At 48.2% G+C, this 21,091-nt stretch overlaps 1 protein-coding gene across 3 annotated transcripts in view; it reads left to right on the top strand.

Annotated features, from left to right (window-relative positions):
* Window positions 1-21,091, top strand: part of heatr6 (HEAT repeat containing 6) — a 134,971-nt gene that overhangs the window by 78,371 nt on the left and 35,509 nt on the right. For all 3 annotated transcript variants that reach the window (XM_033045606.1, XM_033045605.1, XM_033045607.1), the window contains exons 9-12: window positions 6,866-7,043; window positions 14,902-15,108; window positions 16,425-16,524; window positions 17,711-18,072. In XM_033045606.1, the coding sequence (XP_032901497.1) occupies window positions 6,866-7,043; window positions 14,902-15,108; window positions 16,425-16,524; window positions 17,711-18,072 (847 nt within the window). The remainder of the gene's footprint in view (window positions 1-6,865; window positions 7,044-14,901; window positions 15,109-16,424; window positions 16,525-17,710; window positions 18,073-21,091) is intronic.

Genomic DNA, 21,091 nt, shown 5'->3' with positions numbered 1-21,091 from the left:
TGTCAATCATATATAAAAGGTGGCATACATTTCTGGGACCAAGAATATAGCTAAATTAAAAATAATGCCTATTCCTAATTTAATAAAAGCGTGCATAATTTGAATATTTAGCTCAAATAAAGTCATTGAACTTGTCTTAGGTTCAAGTTTATTGTCACGTACATGTACAGTGAAAAGCTTTGTTTTGAATGCTCCCCAAACAATTCAGATATCCCATGCATAGAAATTCACTCATTCATCATCGTTGAAATCATTAGCGACGCAGTGGTGCTGGTTTCCGCCGGGCACGGTGACGGACGCACCACACATCTCTGTCCTCCATGCAGCTGCCAAGCTCCCCTTTTGTCTCTACACATGCGTCTTCCATCAATGTCTTCAGCATCGTCTTGGTTGGCCGTCCCGGGTCACGTCTTCCATGGGTGGGTTCCCATAGCTGGCATCACTGGGTGGCGGTGGCAGTGACCAGCGAGCCTCATCCTTCTCCACCTGACCTTCTCCGTCAGAGGTGGAATCTCCCCATAGAGCTGGGCGTTGGTGATGTGTTCCCTCCAACTGACTTTGTGAACTTTTCTGAGCATTCGGGTGTAGGTACCATCGAGAGACTTGGACAGTGCTCGAGTGAGAGTCCATGCCTCACACCCCTACAATAATATGGTTTCTACAGTTGCATGGAAGAATCTCAGTTTGAGACCCTTAGACATCCGAGACGTCCAGATTTTCCCCATGTTATTGAGGGAAATCAATCAGTTCAAACTCGTAGAATTTTACTTCGGAGTCACGTGAGTGACTACGTGAATAACCCGTCCAGCACGCATGCGCGACATGAGCGTTCACGCAGATGCAACAGCGACGAACGGGAGTACGGGCGCTCCCGCTACAAGCCTGAAGGAACGGACCGTTAGGTAAGTACTTACCCACAGGTTCGAATTTACAACTTTGCTCCTCTTTGTTGCTCCAGGGGAAACGGGAGAGAGCAAAGCAGAACAGAGGGAAGCGGCCCCCGTTCGACTCCAGGGAAGGAGCGTTCCGTCAGTGGAGGGGGGAGAGGCGGCACCTGGACCACACACGCTGCGGTCCACAGTCAGGTTACTGAGCCGATGCCCAGTCCGCTAACAGCTGTCTGACCAACAGCAGCGGACTGGAGGGAAACTCAAAAACCGTCCGGTAACCCCTGCATACTCCGACAAGGAGACTCGCCGCCCGAGAACCGCAGAAATGTCGCCCGAAAACGGCAGGCAGCCTTTAGAGCAAAGTCAGCAACCAAACCTCGGGCTGGAGACAGACACGGAAGATGGAACCGGCACTTCAAACTACCGCCCGAGAGCAAGTAAGTGTCTGTTCTCCAAGCCTAGAGTAAGGTCATGGAGTAAAAAACTCCAGCGAGACTTGCCTCGGGAGCTGGGGCAAGCTCGCCAAGGGAGCATAACACTCCCGCTCCAGTGCACTAAAAGCACTGGCCATCTCCCTTATCGAGGGATCGATGGCGACCAGGGCTGGGCTGGTCAAGAAGAGGGGTCACTGGCTGAACAACATCGGGAGTATGCTTGAGGTACAGGATCAGGAAGAGCTGCTGGGTGTGGCCGCTACGTGGCTACACCACGAGCAAGATGGCCTTTTCAGTCTAAACTGACGGCCAGCTTACTACCTGTTTTTTCCAAAAAACCTCTCCAAGACAGGTAGTCATGAGGTGTTGGATTTTATCACGCCTCCCCAAAATTGCATTTACTCAAAGTGCCCACCATTATTGGGGGTACATTGAGCAGGGCATTTAAAAACCCAAATATCTTAAATTGCATTTGATACCCCTGACGTCGGCTATCATTTTTGCATGCTCATTCCAGAGGGGCAGGGTAGTATGGCAAAACACCTGACCCTACTATTCACAGTATGCTCCGCAACTTCTCGAAGGAAGTCATAAAACCTGCCCTCAACCTAAAAAATTCACAGGACTGTGAGAACGCCGACCTCACAACCACAGCTCCTGCTATTGGCAAAGTTACCAAACCAAGCCTAAAAACTGGACGAAGTGTCCAAGATATTCGGCATCAAGAGGGCAGGGCCTGGAATGAGCAAACCACACAAAACCAGACAGCAGTACCTCCACACGTCCACTAGTAGACGTCTACTTAATGGTACTGGTGAAAGCTCGGGGCCCACAGGCCAGGGTCCAGAGCGGGCCCCATGGAAAATGCGCCACCCCCCAACAACACCATCCCTACAGACAAGGAACCAGAAACCGAAGAAATGAACACACCACTAAACAACAGTGAAGACAGATAAGTATCGTTCCTACCATCACATAAAAGGTGAAGGGTTTGTACTAACGGGGGGGGGGGGGGGGGGGGGGGAATCACACCTGGGTTGGAAGCATGAAGAACTATCACATTTGGTAGTTATATACCAAAAATATTCAAGGATAAAAATTGAATTAAGAAACTTGCCACCAGTTCAGCATGCACCCCAAAGGGGTCTACCCTCCCACTAAAAATAGAACATGAGGGACTAGCTAACTGGAGAAGATATACAAAGGGGTCATAAAGAAGTCTAATGTGAACCTTTAGTACCAAAAAACCCAAAGATGGTGAATGTCGCACCATCATTGACTTAACCACTTGAGTATTTTCACCAGGTATACACACTTTATGGAAACTTGTAACTGCTAACCATGGATTTCCTAGGATACTTTATGGTAGACATCGGCTTAAAAGATGCAAACTATTCAGTACCCATTCATAAAAGATTTTCGGAGATACCACAATTTACCTGGATGGGGTAACTGTGGCAGTATAAATTATTGACAATGGCTAATATGAGCCAAAACTGTTTCCAGATATTCAAACCAGCCCTGACACTATTAAGGAACATATCGTCATGGCATGTCTCTATGATATTAAAGATAGACAAATCCATGGAAATAGCTAAATCAGCAGCATTAGCTACTAAAACTTATTTAGCCTGGGCTCTGTCATACAATCCAGATAAATCTACGTTGACACCATCCACAACTATTGACTATCTGGCATTCAATTAACTCTATCCACTTATCTATAACATTGCCAAAAGGAGAGTCAGCGTATGGCACAACCTGTAACAATTAATGGTAACAATCAACCAACCATTCAACAAAGTGGCAAGAGTAATTGGGAATTAGTAGCAGCATTACCAGCTACTTAACTTGAACCTTTCCATTCGAGCTAAGGTGCTAGTGTTTAAATAAAATAACCCATACCCAGAACATGGTGGCAAATGGACTAATCTGGAGTCGTCATCACTATAGACACTGGGCATAAAACCTAGTTGGAAATATTGAGTACGTTCTATGGGTAAAAGCATATTGTTCAGTAGTGCACCATTTTGCATGTTCGTTTATAAATTAACAACATCACAGTGGTGACATATAGCAAACCACTTGGGCGGAATCAAATCGATATCATGTGACAATTTATTTAACAATTGGTAACCGTATGTCGTCAAACATATTTGACCATCAGCAACTTACCTACCAGGTGAGCTAAATACTGTAAACAGACATATTAAACCAAAGTATTTGCTGAAAATACAAAGCAATATGGAACACCAGATATCGATTTCCTTGTATTCCAATTCAATCACCACGTACCGTCGCATGAAACCAGACTTTGAGGCAGCGGCAATGAATACATTCCCGCTGAACTGGGAGGGGGAATCTAATCTCTATGTTCTCCCCTTTTCTACCTCATCAGTCGGGTACTACGGCCTCATCAGTCAGGTACTACACAAAATACAGATGGACTCTGCTTCAGGTATTTTGATAGTACCCGACTAAACCCACAGTCATGGTTCCCAGTGGTCCTCGACATGGTCATTAAAACCCTAATGATTTTCCCAGTAGCCCAGACTTATCAACTCACCCAGTTTCAGGCATAAGCCACCCATGCCACGATAAATTAAATTACTGGGTTGCAGATTTGAAAAAACCACTGCTGGGCCTGGGTTGCAGAATTGGGAAGACCACTGCTGGGCCTGGATTGTCAGACAGCACTATCGACACGATGACAGCATCCCATCGCATATCCACAAGGGAACATACTTGACGAACATCAAGAAGTGGGAAGATACTGTTCAAATACAGGAACTACATATTCAACTACAACAAAACCTGTACTGGAGTTCCTGGCAGGTCTTCACCACAATGAAGGACTCAGCTACTGTGCCATCAATACAGCCAGAAGTGCTCTGTCAGCCTACTTAACTCGGGCACCAGGACAACAGGCCATAGGGTACCACCCACTGGTGATCAAATTCTGGAGAGGCATATTCAACTCTAATCCCCAGACCTAGGTACACCCAAATCTGGGATGTCAATGTGGTTCTGACATACCTTAGGGGATGGTCACCAGCCAGGTCCCTCACCCTGGAACAGCCTACCCTGAAGACGGTCATGCTGATGGCCTTGTCTCAGCACAAAGAGTCCAGTTCCTCCATTTACAGCGATTGGACAATATGGTTATAACACCAGACCGTGTCACATTTACCATTCAGGGGCTGGGCAAACAGAGCAGACCAGGAACATCAGGTCCAGTCATGGAATTCCGGGCATACCCACCTGAACCACGGTTATGTGTCATGACCCACTTATTGAACTACATCGACACAATAAGAAATCCCGAGGGAGAGAAAAAGCCTTATGGGTCAGCCACAAGAAACCTCATGGTCGGGTGACGAGCCAAACTATCCCAAGTGGCTCAAGCAGTACTGGGAGTTGCTGGAGTAAATACTAACGTGTATAAATCTTACTCCACCAGGGCAGCATCCACATCGGTGACTAAGAGGGTGGACGTGCCTATGGACCACATCCTGGCTACAGCGGGGTGGTCTAGGGAGTATACGTTCCAAACATTTATAACAAGCCGCTGGCAGAACCTGTATCGTTTGCAGAAAAAGTATTAGAATCTGCAAATATATAATTTAAGCCCGGGGGAGCATTTTGGTCTTGTTATTGTTAATAACACCATTATTGTTTTACAAACAGATTCATGGTTGATTACGATAACATACTTCCTCCCTCGAATGACTTCGGCAGCAAGTGAAGTATGAACTGTTACACGGTTTGAAATCACAGAGCTTTAAAATCTTCACGTAGTCACTCACGTGACTCCGAAGTAAAATAGTAAGATTAAACGAGAATTACCAGTTTGAAGTTTGATCTGTATTTTATGAGGAGTTACGATGAGGGATTACGTGCCCTCCGCTCCCACCCTCAATTATAGAGATCAACTGGTATTTTTAGTTCTCCTTTTCTTTACTATGTTTATTTCAATTATTGTGTTTCCTGTGATTCCACACCGCTGCTTTGAAGTATGTCGCGCATGCGTGCTGGACGGGTTCTTCACGTAATCCCTCATCGTAACTCCTAATAAAATACAGATCAAACTTCAAACTGGTAAGTTCTCATTTAATCTTACTATTAAAGGGCGCTCTTTTAGAAAGGAGGTGAGGAGGAATCTCTTTAGTCAGAGGGTAGTTAATCTGTGGAACTCATTGCCACAGAGGGCTGTGGAGGCCAAGGCGATGGATATTTTTAAGGCAGAGACAGACTAATTCTTGATTAGATTGGGTGTCAAGGATTATGGGGAGAAGCCAGGAAAATGGGACTAGGAGGCGGAGATCAGCCATGATTGAATGGCGGAGTAGGTTTGATGGGCCGAATGGCCTAATTGTACTCCCATAACTTGTGAATGTGAACAATAGATAGAGCAAAGAGCAAGATGCAGAGTGAAGAATATAGTTCTTGGCATTGTAGTGCCTCAGTTCCTTGGACAAAGGGTTAGAGGTGAATTGGACAGTACCCTAGCTTATGGAGGGACCGTTCAGAAGCCTGATCAGCTGTTCCTGAGTCTGGTGGTGCGCGATTTCAGGCCTTTGTACCTTATGTTGGACGGATGCAGGATGAAGGAGGAATGACCAGGGTTGGACAGGTTTGTTGCCTTTAATGGCAATACGGCTGACTTTGAATTTTCAACGGCATTGATTGCAGGGGACCTGATTAAAGTGTATAAAATTATGATCAGGATCTTTTTCCACGATTGAAAAATTAAATACTAGAGGGCACAGCTTTAAGGTGAGAGGGACAAAGTTTAAGGAGATGTCAGGGCAAGTTTTTTTGTTTTTTTTACACAGATTGTGGTGAGTATCGTTACACAGATTGTGGTCAGTATCTGGAACGCGCTGCCAAGGGTGGTGGAGGCAGATACAATAGTGGCGTTTAAGAGACTTTTGAATAGGCACATGGATATACAGGGAATGGAGGGATGTGGATCATGTGCAGGCTCATAGTGTGGCTCTTAGCATCATGTTCAGCACTGACATTGTGGGCCGAAGGGCCTGTTCTTGTGCTGTACTCTTCTATGTTCTACCAGTGGGACATTCCTGCCAAGTAGCTTGGCTTGCTAAACACGTGTCTGAACACCCGTTCATTTTGTGCTTACATTCCCAATGTGTGTGCTGTGGTGTTTCCGTTGATCTGCGTCTTTAGTGGAAGAGGACAGAAAAGGACATTTCTTCCCAACTGTTATGAGGCAACTGAACCATCCTACCACAACCAGTGCGGTCCTGAACTACAATCTACCTCATCGGGGACCCTCGACTATCCTTGATTGGACTTTATTGGCTTCACCTTGCACCAAACATATCATGTATCTCTGCACTGTGAATGGCTCGATTGTAATCATGCCTCGTCTATCCGCTGGCTGGTTAGCACGCAACAAAAGCTTTTCATTGAACCTCGGTACACGTGACAATAAATTAAACTGATTTAAAAAAAAGGAGAAATACTGGAAGGAGGGAATAAAAGCAGGTTCTCAAAATCTTTGTTTTGTCTTTCTAGATCACTTCAGGGAAAGGTCCGCCAGGGTGCTTTAGCCTGCTTCCTTTCAACTATAAAATCAATAGAGAAGAAAGTTCTTCACGGCTACTGGTCGGCATTCATTGCAGATGTTCCTGGCATCGGAAGCCCACAAGCTGTGTCCTTGATGACCATTGCTTTAAAAGATCCATCACCAAAGGTAAGGAACTGCTCCTTCAAAGTGATTCCCCTGACTGTAAGGCAAGCAGTGTCTTACAATTACTACAAGACCAAGTGCTCCCCCTACGCAAGGTTCCACCACTCACCCGTTCCCCCAACGCAATACTGCACCACTCACGCATAGCCTCCAACTGCGCAGGTGAGGCCCATTTCTCATCATCCCCCAGCGCTCCCTCCTCCTCCTCTTCAACCTCCCTCTTCAGTCCCTAGAGAGGGAGGGGGGGCAGAGAGGGAGGGGGGGGCATAGAGGGTGGGAGTGAGGGTAGATAGGGAGGGGGCATCTCCCTCTCCCACCCCGCCCCATCTCCCGCTACCTCCTCATTTCCCTCATACTCCCCTCACTTCCATTCCCTGCCCCAGGACCGGGCCCGGCTGTAGACGCCAGCTGTCAGCTCGGCCACCACCTGGGCTCCAGTCCAGGCCCCGAATTAATCTCCGGGCTCGTCCCTGACACCAGACCCAAGCTCGTCCTTGGTTCCAGCGGCGGCTTCTTTCTCGGCCCCAGACACGGCCCATCCCAAGCCCCCGTGCTCAGCCTTCACCCCAGCTCCAGCACCGCCCTCCCCACCAGGCAGTCGGGCGCCGGCAGCTGCCACCACTCCTCGTTCACCGCGAGCGCTGGAGTACTCCTCCCTCCTGGAGTGTCCCGCCCTGCCATGCGAGTGCATTGTGACGTCACTCGGGTTTTTTTTTCTGAAATGGTTGAGTTTTTGAGCTGTTTATAAAACTTTAAACGATTAATAACCGGAAATATAGGTGGGAATGCAACGGGAAGATGTTTGTCGACTCGACTGGGAAAATGTGAGTAGGATGTGTGAAAATGGGAAGGCTGCGGCCTAGTGTTTGGAAGAAAATAGGAATTAACCAGATTCTCTCTCTCTCTCTCTCTCTCTCTCTCTCTCTCACACACACGCGCACACACACGCACATATACACACGCGCGCACACACACATATACACGCGCGCGCACACACACACATATACACACACGCGCGCACACACACGCACACACACGCACATATACACATACGCGCGCACACACACACGCACATATACACACACGCACACACACACACATATACACGCGCACACACACGCACATATACGCGCACACGCACACACACGCGCACACACACACACACACACACACACACACACACACACACACACACACACACACACACACACACACACACACACACACACACACACACACACACACACACACACCAAAGACTTTTAGTATTATAGAGATTTAGCCGATTGTCAGCCTGGAATTAATTCCTATTAATTACTCCTTCATTGGACATTAATTTGATCTCTTACTTTACGAGTTTTTATATTGTCTTTACATCTTGTAGTTTGAATCTAGTTTCAAATTAAATTGGATCATAAAGAAAGAAGGAAGATTAAAGAAGGGCAGCATGGTGGTGCAGCTGATAGAGCTGTTTCCACACAGCGCCAGGTACCCAGGTTCGATCCTGACCTGGGGTGCTGTCTGTGTTGAGTTTGCATATTCTCTCTGTGAATAGGCTTTCTCTGGATGCTCGGGTTTTCTCCCACATTCCAAAGACGTGCGGGTTTGTAAGTTTATTGGCAACTATAAATTACCTCTCTTCCAGGTGATTGGTAGAAACTGGGGGAAATTCATAAGAATGGGGGAATTAAAAATGTGACCCGTGTATATTAGTGAAAAGAAGTGTTTGGCATAGATTTGTTGGGCTACTGGGCTTATTTCCATGCTCTATTCCCCCATGACTCTATGCATCAGTTATCTAGCTGTGTTTGCCTGCAGGGCAAGTTAAACAACAGTGTATAATCATCATGAGTGGAAACTTTGGGAGTTTGTTGATTGATTGAATGAAAGATACAGCGCGGTGACAGGTTCTTCGATCAGCCGGACCCGGCAGTGGGCCGCCGAGAGCAATGGGGGACCTGGCGGGGGGAGGGTCGCCGAGAACGAACAGAATAAAGTTGGACCGGGTGGGATGTGGGAGTGGCCAAGACCAGTGGGAGAAGGGTGCGACAAGGAGCAAGGGGGAACCAGATGGGGGAGGAGGCAGCCACATGCGGTGGCAGCGGCGGCGGGCAGGAGACAGGACTGTTTGCTACTTTAGTAACTTTGACGGCTGCAAAACATGGTGACACTTGTGTACTGACTAGGTTGTATGCAAAACAAAGCCTTTCACTGCATCTAGGTACATGTGGCAATAAAGTATCTAGCTATCTATCTAATCACACTCATTTGAATGTCATCCCACTTTCACATCTGTTCCCTAGACACTGAGGGCAATTTAGAGAGGCCAAATAACCTACAAACCCGCACGCCTTGGTGATGTGGGAGGAAATCAAAGCAATAGACAATAGACAATATGTGCAGGAGTAGGCCATTCGGCCCTTCGAGCCAGCACCGTCATTCAATGAGATCATGGCTGATCATCCACAATCAGTACCCCATTCCTGCCTTCTCCCCATATCTCCTGTCGCCGCTGTCTTTAAGAGCTCTATCTAGCTCTCTCTTGAAAGTATCCAGAGAACCGGCCTCCACCGCCTTCTGAGGCAGAGAATTCCACAGACTCACAGCTCTCTGTGTGAAAAAGTGTTTCCTCATCTCCGTTCTAAATGGCTTACCCCTTATTCTTAAACTGTGGCCCCTGGTTCTGGACTCCCCCAACATCGGGAACATATTTCCTGCCTCTAGTGTGTCCAAACCATTAATAATCTTATATGTTTCAATGATCCCCTCATCCTTCTAAATTCCATAGTATACAAGCCCAATCGCTTCATTCACTCAGTATATGACAGTCCCGCCATCCCAGGAATTAACCTTGTGAACCTACGCTGCACTCCCTCAATAGCAAGAATGTCCTTCCTCAAATTTGGAGACCAAAACTGCACACAATACTCCAGGTGTGGTCTCACTAGGGCCCTGTACAACTGCAGAAATACTTCTTTGTTCCTATACTCAACTCCTCTTGCTATGAAGACCAACATGCCATTCGCTTTCTTCACTGCCTACTGTACATGCATGCTTACATTCATTGACTGATGAATAAGGACCCCCAGATCCCATTGTACTTCCCCTTTTCCCAACTTGACACCATTTAGATAATAATCTGCCTTCTTGTTTTTGCTACCAAAGTGGATAACCTCACATTTATCCACTTTAAATTGCATCTGCCATGCATCTGCCCACTCACCCAACCTGTCCAAGTTACCCTGCATCCTCATAGCATCCTCCTCAGTCAGGCATGGAAATCACTATCAAAATATGGGGGTGGGGGCACAATTTATTGGCGGCTGAATGCATGCATGCGCGCTCCCACACACACGCACATGCGTGCATGCGCACACACGCGAGGCTTCGGCCATGGGCCCTGTGGACGGTAACATCGGAAGCCTACCTGGTTGGTGACCGACTCCGAACTCCAGCAACAGCAGCTTCGTCTGCCCCGAATCATGGGGCTTCAATCAGCCCGTTCGTGGGGCCTTTCATCACCCGGCGGGGGCTTCAACATCAGGAGCCTCGATCGCCTCGACGCAGCAATTTGACCGCGAGGCGGTGGAAGATCCCGCGGCCGATTTTAAGCCGCACCAGTCAGGGCGATGAAAGTCCCCGCAAACGGGCAGATTCAAGCTCCGCTCTATGATCTTTGCTCCACCAGGACGTCTCCCTCCTTCAATCACCGCGCTCTATCCTCAGTCCTACCCCCCTACTTCCGCCTCTGACCGCCACCTCCCTCCTCCAAACCTCGCGCTGAATCATCATGGTCCCCCCCCCCCACTGCCTGCTGACTGACGTCTCTCTCGTCTAATCGGCGCCCTAGATCATTAGTCCCAACCCCACTGTCTCGCGGAAAGTGGAGATTTCACCGAGTTTTAAAATCCGGATTACAAAACATGGGGGGGGATCGTCCCCCACCTCTCAAAACATGAGGGAGACGTGACCCCCTGGCCACCCCGGGATTTCCGCCCACGCTCATAATTCACACTGCCACCCAGCATTGTGTCATCTGCAAATTTGTTAATGTTACTTGTAATCCCTTCAGCTAAATCATTAATATATATTGTAAATACCTGCGGTCCCAGCACTGAGCCTTGCGGTACCCCACTAGTCACTGCCTGCCATTCTGAAAGGGATCCGTTAATCCCTACCCTTTGTTTCCTGTCTGCCAATCAATTTTCTATCCATGTCAGCACTCTACCCCCAATACCATGAGCCCTAATTTTGCCCACTAATCACCTGTGAGGGACTTTCTGAAAGTCCAGGTACACTACATCCACTGGCTCTCCCTTTCCCATTTTCCTAGTTACATCCTCAAAAAATTCCAGAAGATTAGTCAAGCATGATTTCCCCTTCGTAAATCCATGCTGACTCGGACCGATCCTGTTACTGCTAACCAAATGTGCCTCTAATCTCCAGAAGCACCTGGGGAAAACCCACACGGTCACAGGGGGAATGTGCAAACTCCACACAGACAGCACCTGAGGTCAGAACCTGGGTCTCTAGCGTTGTGAGGTAGCAACTCTACCAGCTGCACCACCATGCTGCCACTATTCTCTAACTACGGGGGTACCCTTCTTGACAGGGTTCAGTTAGTCAGCGATAACACACACAAAAACTGAGTTTGTGGAATTCTGGCCTTTGTGGTTCGTGAACCGTTCATCCTTGGAGCTAGAGTTCAGTTTGTGCTCTCTAATTCCAGGCAACCTGGTCCTCACTGGATAAACGCTGCCTTTGCCAAATGCTCCTTTGGCCTTTCAGAATGTTGTATTTCAGGAGGTTTGGAATCAGTTAATTATAGGATTAATGCCCAATGCTGCTGTAATTATCAGCAATTTGAGATGCATGCGGATTAACATTTTAAACCTTATACGTTGCGGTAGATGAGGCAGATAACATAATCGCATTTAAAAGACACTCAGACAGGTACATGGGTAGAAAAGGTTTAGACGTAGGACCAAACACAGGCAAATGGACTCACTCAGATGGAGCATTTTGGTTGGCATGGACAAGTTGGGCCAAATGGCCTGTTTCCGTGCTGTATGACTGGATGATCTGTGACCTCAATGTATATACATATTGCAAATAGACACACTAGGGGTGTTGCATTGAAGGCCCCTCTGCCAACAGCCTGTCCGTTTTTTCTATCTTTTTTTAAATTTTAGTTTGTCGAAATAGTTTTGTTTGGGGATTCTTTCGTTTTTCTATGCGGGGGATGGGTAAGGGGCAAACCGCTTTCCAGTCGCTTCCTGGCGAGGATGCGACTATTTCTCCGAGTCGCATCCTCGCCCCTCACCTCGCGGCCTACCAGCTAGATCGGAGCGGCCTTTCCTACCAGAGACCAGGAACCGGACAAGAGCTTCGGCAGCGGGGGCGTGGCGCTGGATTCACCGTGGAGAGGGCGATACCTACCTGGATCGCCGTTTGAAGCTCCGGAGCGTTGGACCCGCTGCTCCAACATCGCGGAGCTGTGGTTCGCGGAGCTCCCAGCGCGGGCAGCGCTGACCGACATCGCGGAGCCCCTGGGGCCCTTTGTCGAGGGCCGCCAGCGTGAATCTCTGCCCGGCGCGGCCTGGGGATGTCGGGAGCTGCGGACTCCAGCGGGAAGCGGCCGATTTGGAGGTCCAAGCCACTGAGGTTGGCCTCCAGATCCGACGTCGGAGTTCCAATATCCCGGCGAGCGGGCCTGAGCGGCGGGCTGCCCGTAGCGGCGACTGCGGAGGGCTCCAGAGGCCCCGACCATGGGTGAACACCAGAGGAAGATGACTGACTTTGGTGCCTTCCCTCACAGTGGGAAACTTTTGATTCTGCTGTGTGGGGATGTTTTATGTTGAACTCTATCGTGTGTTGTGTTCTTTATTTTATTGTATCGCTGTATGGTGATCACATTTCACTATGCCAACTGGTACATGTGACAAATAAATATATCTTGTATCTTGTACAAAATGCTGGAGTGACTCAGCGGGTCAGGCAGGATCTCTGGGGAAAAAGAACAGGTGACGTTTTGGACTATACGAAGGGTTCCACCCGAAACGTTACCTATTCTTTTTCTCCAGAGATGCTGCCTGACCTGCTGAGTTACTCCAGCATTGTGTGACTATCCTCGGCATAAGCCAGCATCTGCACTTCCTTTCCACACACACACACACATCTAAAATCCATTGATTCCCACCATCTCTCTGACCTGCTCTCCACCACTCTCCCCCTGGACTCAACCCCCATCTCACCTGATGATCTCACAAACCATCTCAACTCCACCTTGTCTACCTCCCTCAACACCCCTCCAATCTGGCTTTCGCCCCCTCCATAGCACAGAAACTGCTCTCCTCAAAGTCCTCAACGACCTCCTCACCTCTGCTGACACTGGTTCCCTCAACATCCTCATCCTCCTCGACCTGAGCGCAGCCTTCGATACAGTGAACCATAACATCCTGCTCACCAGACTCAAAGACCTCGGCATTGAAGGCTCTGCACTCAGCTGGCTCCGTTCCTACCTTTCCAACAGATCCCACTTCATCTCTCTCCACAACCACACCTCTGCTACAGCCGCAGTCACTCAAGGCGTTCCCCAAGGCTCCGTACTCGGCCCCCTCCTCTTCATCATCTACATCCTCCCCCTTGGTCAGATACTCCGCCACTTCAATCTGGACTTCCACTGTTACGCTGATGACACCCAGATTTACCTTGGCACCAAATCTCCCCACAACCCCCCCCTCTCCCATATCAACTCCTGTTTGTCAGCTATAAAAACCTGGATGCAACATAATTTCCTCAAACTCAACAGCGATAAGACAGAATTCCTCCTCATAAGCTCCAAAGCAACACTCAGCAAAATCAATAACCCCACTCTCACCATCGACGGCACCACTGTCTCCCCATCTCCCCAGGCCCGCAACCTTGGCGTGATCTTTGATTCCACCCTCTCCCTTGAGCCTCACATCCGCCATGTCATTAAAACCTCCTTCTTTCATCTCCGCAACATCACCAAACTCAGACCCTCTCTCACACCGCCTGCTGCTGAAAGACTCATCCATGCCTTCATCTCCTCCCGACTGGACTATTGCAACTCACTTCTCCTTGGCATCAGCTCCACCTACATCAACCGACTCCAACTGGTCCAGAACGCAGCCGCCCGACTCATCACCCACACCAAATCCTGGCATCACATCACTCCAGTCCTCAAAAAACTTCACTGGCTTCCCATCTCCCACCGGATCACCTACAAAATCCTGGTCCTCACCTACAAAGCCCTCCACCATCTGGCTCCCCCATATCTCACTGACCTCCTCTCCCCCTACCAACCCTCACGGTCCCTCAGATCCACATCAGCCAGTCTCCTCTCCATCCACAAGTCCAACCTCCGCAGTTTTGGGGACAGAGCCTTCTCCAGGGCAGCTCCCAGGCTCTGGAACTCCCTCCCCCAACTGATCCGCAATTCCGTGTCCCTCACCATCTTCCAGTCCCGCCTCAAGACCCATCTCTTCACCTCTGCCTATCCTTAGCCCCACGTCCCCGTCCCTTTTCATCTGTGCATTAATTGCCTCATACTGTGTTTTGTATTGAATTCTGTCTTTACTTTGTGTACTAGTCATGTCTCTACTATTTATTTCATTCCCCTTACATGTTTTTCTTCTACATGCTCAATTTTTGTAATAATGAGACTCTTGAAAGGTGCCCATAAATAAAAGTTATTATTATTATTATTATTATTATATATATATATATAGCAGATCACGCAGATATATATATATAGTTTGCAATTCTGCTTGCAGATAAGTGCTGAGGACCAAGTAGAAGAACGAGCTGTTGAAAATGTTAAATTTATGTTGGTTAGGTCCGCGCTGGATCCCTCCAAGTCTTGTCGGCCATCTTGGAAGGGTCGAAGCACTTCCTGTCTGTCGCAGAAGACACCAATGATCATCGCAGAGCCTTCACACCTTTCTCGGCCACCTTGGCCTCCAGCATCCGTGAGCTTCACAGATGTTTGTTGCTCGCCTTGGTGGCGGAATCCTCCCCACAGACGCTCACACAGATAATCAAGGTAAACGATATCTATTCTTACAGCAGCCTGAAGTGATTATTTCTGCCGTGAGGGAGGTGGGGGGAGAACAATGGACAATTGGGGATCCGGCGTGGGGGAACCGCTATCAGGGTAGTGGGGGGAGAACAAATGGGGGAACCGGCGTGCTTTGTAACTTTGTCAGTGCCACAGGTAGCTGCATTGGGGATGCAGCAAAGAATCTCACTGTGCCTAGTCACATGTGACAATAAAGTATTCCATCCCATTATTGATCAATTGATTCATCGGTTGTCGAGCTGGTTTTGACTGTAGGAAACGGAGCATATGTTTCACTCTTTGGTTTGAAACGTCTCTTCCACCATGTAAAACGTGGCGGCTTATCAATCGATGTGTGCCCTGTGTTAATGTGTCAGTCCAGTGTAGTTTTCTTCTTTGCCAGTGCTTTCACACTCTCCCATCCCTCCCCGCTCAAACCTCCCCCTCCCCAGGTACTTTCTCCTGCAACTGCCGGAGATGTAACACCTGTCCCTCTTCCCTCGCCTCCATCCAGGGGGACCCAGCTTTCCTTCCAATTAAGACAGTGGTTTCATGTGCACCTCCTCTAACTTTTCCGACTGCATTTGGTATTCCCGATGTGGCCTCCTTGGCCTCCTTGAGCCCAAGCGTAGGCTAAGCAACCATTCCACTGAACACTTGCGTTTGTTAACCATTGTTGCTAACCATTTTAACTCCCCCTCCCATTCCCAAATTGACCTTTCTGTCCTGGGCCTCCTCCATTGCCAGAGCGAGGCGTCATGCAAACCGGAAAAAACTTACCTGTTTGGGTATCTTACAACCCAATGGTGTTACCATTGAATTTTCCAATTTTAGGTAACTAATCGACAAACAACCCCCACATCCCTTCTACTGCCCCCCTGCCCCCACCCTCTCCAATTCTTTCTTCCCTGTGCCCCACCTGGTATCATGCCCATTCCTTCCCTTCCCCCTCTCCCCGTCCCATTTCATCTCCCTCTGGCTTCACATTTTACAACTCTTCCAGCCTTATCTCCTTATTTCACACTTTTTTCTTTGCATCTCTGGTCTTTGACCAACCATCTACGCATCCCCCTCCACCTATCGCTTGCCGAGCTTTGTCCTCTTCCACTTCTCTCCCACCTTACTTCCCCTCAACCCCCCACCACCCCACAGCCTGAAGAAGAGTCATGTTCAGAGTGTGATCTGAGGTTTGGTGCGACAATCGAAATGCAGTATTGAGATGGTTAATCTTTACAATTTATTTTGCTAAGGCTTCATTTCAGTGAAGTGATCTTCAATTTTCCTCTTTATTTTTTAACCAGTGTCTTGCTAATTTGGTAACCAATGTGCCCTACAATCGCCTCAAACCAGGACTTCTTACCCGTGTTTGGAACCAGATTAAACCCCACACCTGCTTCAGAGGTATGTGCGTCTGTTTATTTCAGTACATACATACGGATCTCCAGCAACGGATCCCCGTCAATGCGTTCCAGGCACTCTGTAAAAACAAAACTTGCTCTGCACATCTCCTTCAATTTTTGCCCCTTCACCTTAAATCTATGTCCTCTACTATACTGTGCAGTGGAGAAGGCTGAGGAAGGACAGCAAATTGAAATGGCAGGGCGTCACGGTGGCACAGTGGTAGAGTTGCTGCCTTACAGTGCCCGAGACCCGGGTTTGATCCTGACTATGGGTGCTGTCTGTGCGGAGTTTGTACGTTCTCCCCGTGACCTGTGTGAGGTTTCTCCAGGATCTCCAGTTTCCTCCCGCACCCAAAAGACATACAGGTTTGTAGGCTAATTGGCTTGGTGTAATTGTAAATTGTCCCTCGTGTGTGTGTAGGTCCGACCAGCGATCCCCGTACACGAACGCTATCCTACACCCGAGGAATAATTTACAATTTTTACCGAAGCCAATTAACCTACAAACCTGCACTTATTTGGAGTGTGGGACGAAACCGGAGCACCCGGGGAAGACCCACGTGGTCATGGAGAGAACATACAAACTCCGTACAGACAGCACTCGCAGTCAGGATCAGGGTGTCTGGCGTTGTAAGGCAGCAAATCTACCGTTGCACCGCAGCACTGCCCTCTGGATATTAGAAAGCATGTCGCAGCTGTTTAATTATGAATGTAGTTTTTGTTATAATACACAACGGGGCAATTGTTACAGTAGTTGAAAGTATTGAAGTTTTTATAATCGTTGGGTTTGGTAGATTGGTAGACTGCGTATAAACAGGTCCTTTAGCCGACTGAGTACACACTGGCTGTCAGTCACCCATTCAAAACAGTCCAGTGTTATCCCACTTTCTCATCCACTCCCTACACACTAGGGGCAATATACGGAGGGCCAATTAACTCACAAACCCACACGTCTTTGGGATGAGGGAGGAAACCAGAGCACCCGGTGGAAACCAGCACGCTCACAGGGAGAACGTGCAAACTCCATACAGACAGCACCCTCCCCCACTACAATCAGTCTGACGAAGGATCCTGAGCTGAAACGTCACCACTCTTTTTTTCTCCAGAGATGCTGTGTAACCCGCTATCTGAGATCCACGCCTTTGACCATAAGAATGACCTTGCCCTTTTCCCTCCTTGAACCTCAGATGTGAACGTGCGTGTGTGCAGCCTGACCTTGCTCGGGGCGATCCTTTCCGTCCAGGCCCCTCTCCCTGAGGTGCAGCTGCTCCTGCAGCAGCCCAGCTCCCCCGGCCTTTCCAGCAGCGGGTCGGGGACCCCCCACCGCCTCAGTGATGCCGAGTCCTGGAGAAAACCCCCGCAAGGTGCAAACCGTGAACGGGAGAAGGAGATCCCGGAAAGCCCAGTGCAGGAGCTCTGCTGGCTGATCCAGTTGTGCGTTTCCATCATTACCGTGCCAAAGTACGAGCCTTACTCCGACAGTGACACTGGTACGGGAACAGCAAGCAACTCGTATGAAGCTTCTCCAGTACGAGTGGAGGCACTGCAGGTGAGACCCGTTCACAGCGCATTACGTAGAGAGCTGTCTCTCCCTCTTTGCCTCATCTCTTGTACTTGAGTTTGACTGGACTGTATTTATGTACAACCTACCCTGAGAGAATGGAGCAGCTGGGCTTGTACACTCTGGAGTTTAGAAGGATGAGATGGGATCTCATTGAAACATATAAGATTGTTAAGGGTTTGGACACGCTAGAGGCAGGAAACATGTTCCTGATGTTGGGGGAGTCCAGAACCAGGGGCCACAGTTTAAGAATAAAGAGTAAGCCATTTAGAACGGAGACGAGGAAACACTTTTTTGTCAGAGTTGTGAGTCTGTGGGATTTTCTGCCTCAAAGGGCGGTGGAGGCAAGTTCTCTGGATGTTTTCAAGAGAGAGCTAGATTTGGCTCTTTATAACAAGAGGAGTCGAGTATAGGAGCAAAGAGGTACATCTGCAGTTGTACTAGGCCTTAGTAGGACCACACCTGGAGTATCGTGTGCAGTTTTGGTCCCCTAATTTGAGGAAGGACATTCTTGCTATTGAGGGAGTGCAGTGTAGGTTTACGAGGTTAATTCCCGGGGTGGCGGGACTGTGTTGGACACACTAGTCAAGGACTTTCCAACTGTGTTGGACACACTAGAGGCAGGAAACGTGTTCCCGATGTTGGGGGAGTCAAGAACCAGGGGTCACAGTTTAAGAATAAGGGGTAAGCCATTTAGAACGGTGACGAGGAAACACTTTTTCTCACAGATAGTTGTGAGTCTGTGGAATTCTCTGCCTCAGAGGGCGGTGGAGGCCGGTTCTCTGGATACTTTCAAGAGAGAGCTAGATAGGGCTCTTAAAGATGGCGGAGTCAAGGGATATGGGGAGAAGGCAGGAACGGGGTACTGATTGGGGATGATCAGCCATGATCAGATTGAATGGCGGTGCTGGCTTGAAGGGCCGAATGGCCTACTCCTGCACCTATTGTCTATTGTCTATTGTTATTACGGACCTATTTACAACGGATTTCAGTTATAGTGGACGAATGATGACCAGGGAAACTTTAATTTGAGTATATGAGCAGGGAGGTTCTACTGCAGTTGTACAGGGTCTTGGTCAGACCACACCTGGAGTATTGCGTACAGTTTTGGTCTCCTAATCTGAGGAAAGACATTCTTGCCATAGAGGGAGAGAAGGTTCACCAGACTGATTCCTGGGATGGCAGGACTTTCATTTATTGGATGAAGAAAGACTGGATAGACTCGGCTTGTACACGCTAGAATTTGGAAGATTGAGGGGGGATCTTATAGAAACTTACAAAATTCTTAAGGGGTTGGACAGGCTAGATGCAGGAAGATTATTCCCGATGTTGGGGAAGTCCAGAACTAGGGGTCACAGTTTAAGGATAAGAGGGAAGTCTTTTAGGACTGAGATGAGAAAATCATTTTTTACACAGAGAGTGGTGAATCTGTGGAATTTTCTGCCACAGAAGGTAGTTGAGGCCAGTTCATTGTCTATATTTAAGAGGGAGTTAGATGTGGCCCTTGTGGCTAAAGGGATCAGGGGGTATGGAGAGAAGGCAGGGATGGGCCGAATGGCCTACTCCTGCACCTATTTTCTATGTTTCTATGTTTCTAATAGCATCCTGAGGGGTAACCTTTTCACACAAAGGGTGGTGGATATATGGAACGAGCTGCCAGAGGAGGTAGTTGAGGCAGATACTATTGCACTGTTTAAGAAACATTGGTATATGGATAGGGTGTAGCGGCACCAAACACATTACATGGTTGGTGTACATGGAAGTTTGGTCCTCTAGCATATTGTAATTGCTGCTGTTGCTGAGCGAGGGTGTTGTCTCGAGCTCAGCTACCTGTACACTGATGATCTCCAGGTAAGATCTGCTTATATAGCAGGACACTCCCCTTAACCCAACACGTCACATGACAGCCCTCGTAACCACGGGCGAGGGTTTGACCGCAAGTGGTCTCACCATCAGTTGACGCCACAAGGGCAGGTTTGTAGGGATATGTGCCAAACACTGGCAGGTGGGGCTAGTGTAGATGGCACATGTTGGTCGGTATGGGCAAGTTGGGCCAAAGGGCATGTTTCCATGCTGTACGACCCTACGACTCTATGGAATCTATAGTAACCGAGGCGTCCGTTCGATTCGGGAACAAAGGACCAAGTTATTTGCTTTACAGAGTGACCACTAAGTTATTGGAGCGAACCTTGTCTCAGTCTCAGACTGAGTCTTTGTAAATTAAATTACTGTACGTTAACTATTTAGAATGTATTTACAATGTTTGAAGTATGATGTATTTTGTGTCCTTTCCTGTTTATTGTATGTCTTGTTCAGTGTGTGTTAGAAACAAGGAAGTGCAGATGCTGGTTTATACCAAAGATGGACACAAAATGCTGGTGTAACTCAGCAGGTCAGGCAGCATCTCTGGAGAAAAAGGATGGGTGACGTCTGGGGTTGGGTCCCTTCTTCAGACTGAAGAAAATGCCTCGACCCGAAATGTCACCCTTCCTTTTGTTCCAGAGCTGCTGCCTGACCTGCTGAGTTACTCCAGCACTTTGTGTCTATCTTTAGTGTATGTTTATTGGATATTTTTTCAATAATATACAGATTTACCCCCCCCCCCCCCCAACCCCCTCCCTTACTCGGTTATAATGGACAATCGATAATAACAGATGCCACCCTCCCCTCCATGATCCCTTATAATGAGGTTTATCTGCGTAGTATTATCTGATCTGGTTGGACAGCATGCAAAACTAGGCTTTCCACTGTGCCTTGCTACTTGTGACAATATTAACTCTCAACACAATCGTAAAGAACTGGCTATTAGTTTTAAACGTAAGTTCATTTTGAATGAAATCTTTAGCTCTTTCTTCTGTTTGCCCATGTCATATTCTCTCTGATAAATTCAATTCTGGGGAAAGGACACGTTGCAGATGTTCCCTTGAGAAGGAGGGATGACCTTATCCAAATATATCAGACCCTGAGGGTGGATGTAGAGTTATTTTCATCAGTGTGGGGGAAGGAC

This window comes from Amblyraja radiata, chromosome 28, assembly GCF_010909765.2.
Source record: "Amblyraja radiata isolate CabotCenter1 chromosome 28, sAmbRad1.1.pri, whole genome shotgun sequence".
Lineage (NCBI taxonomy): Eukaryota > Metazoa > Chordata > Chondrichthyes > Rajiformes > Rajidae > Amblyraja > Amblyraja radiata.
The sequence above is the reverse complement of the archived record's forward strand: the minus strand, read 5'-3'. Positions and strand labels throughout refer to the sequence as shown.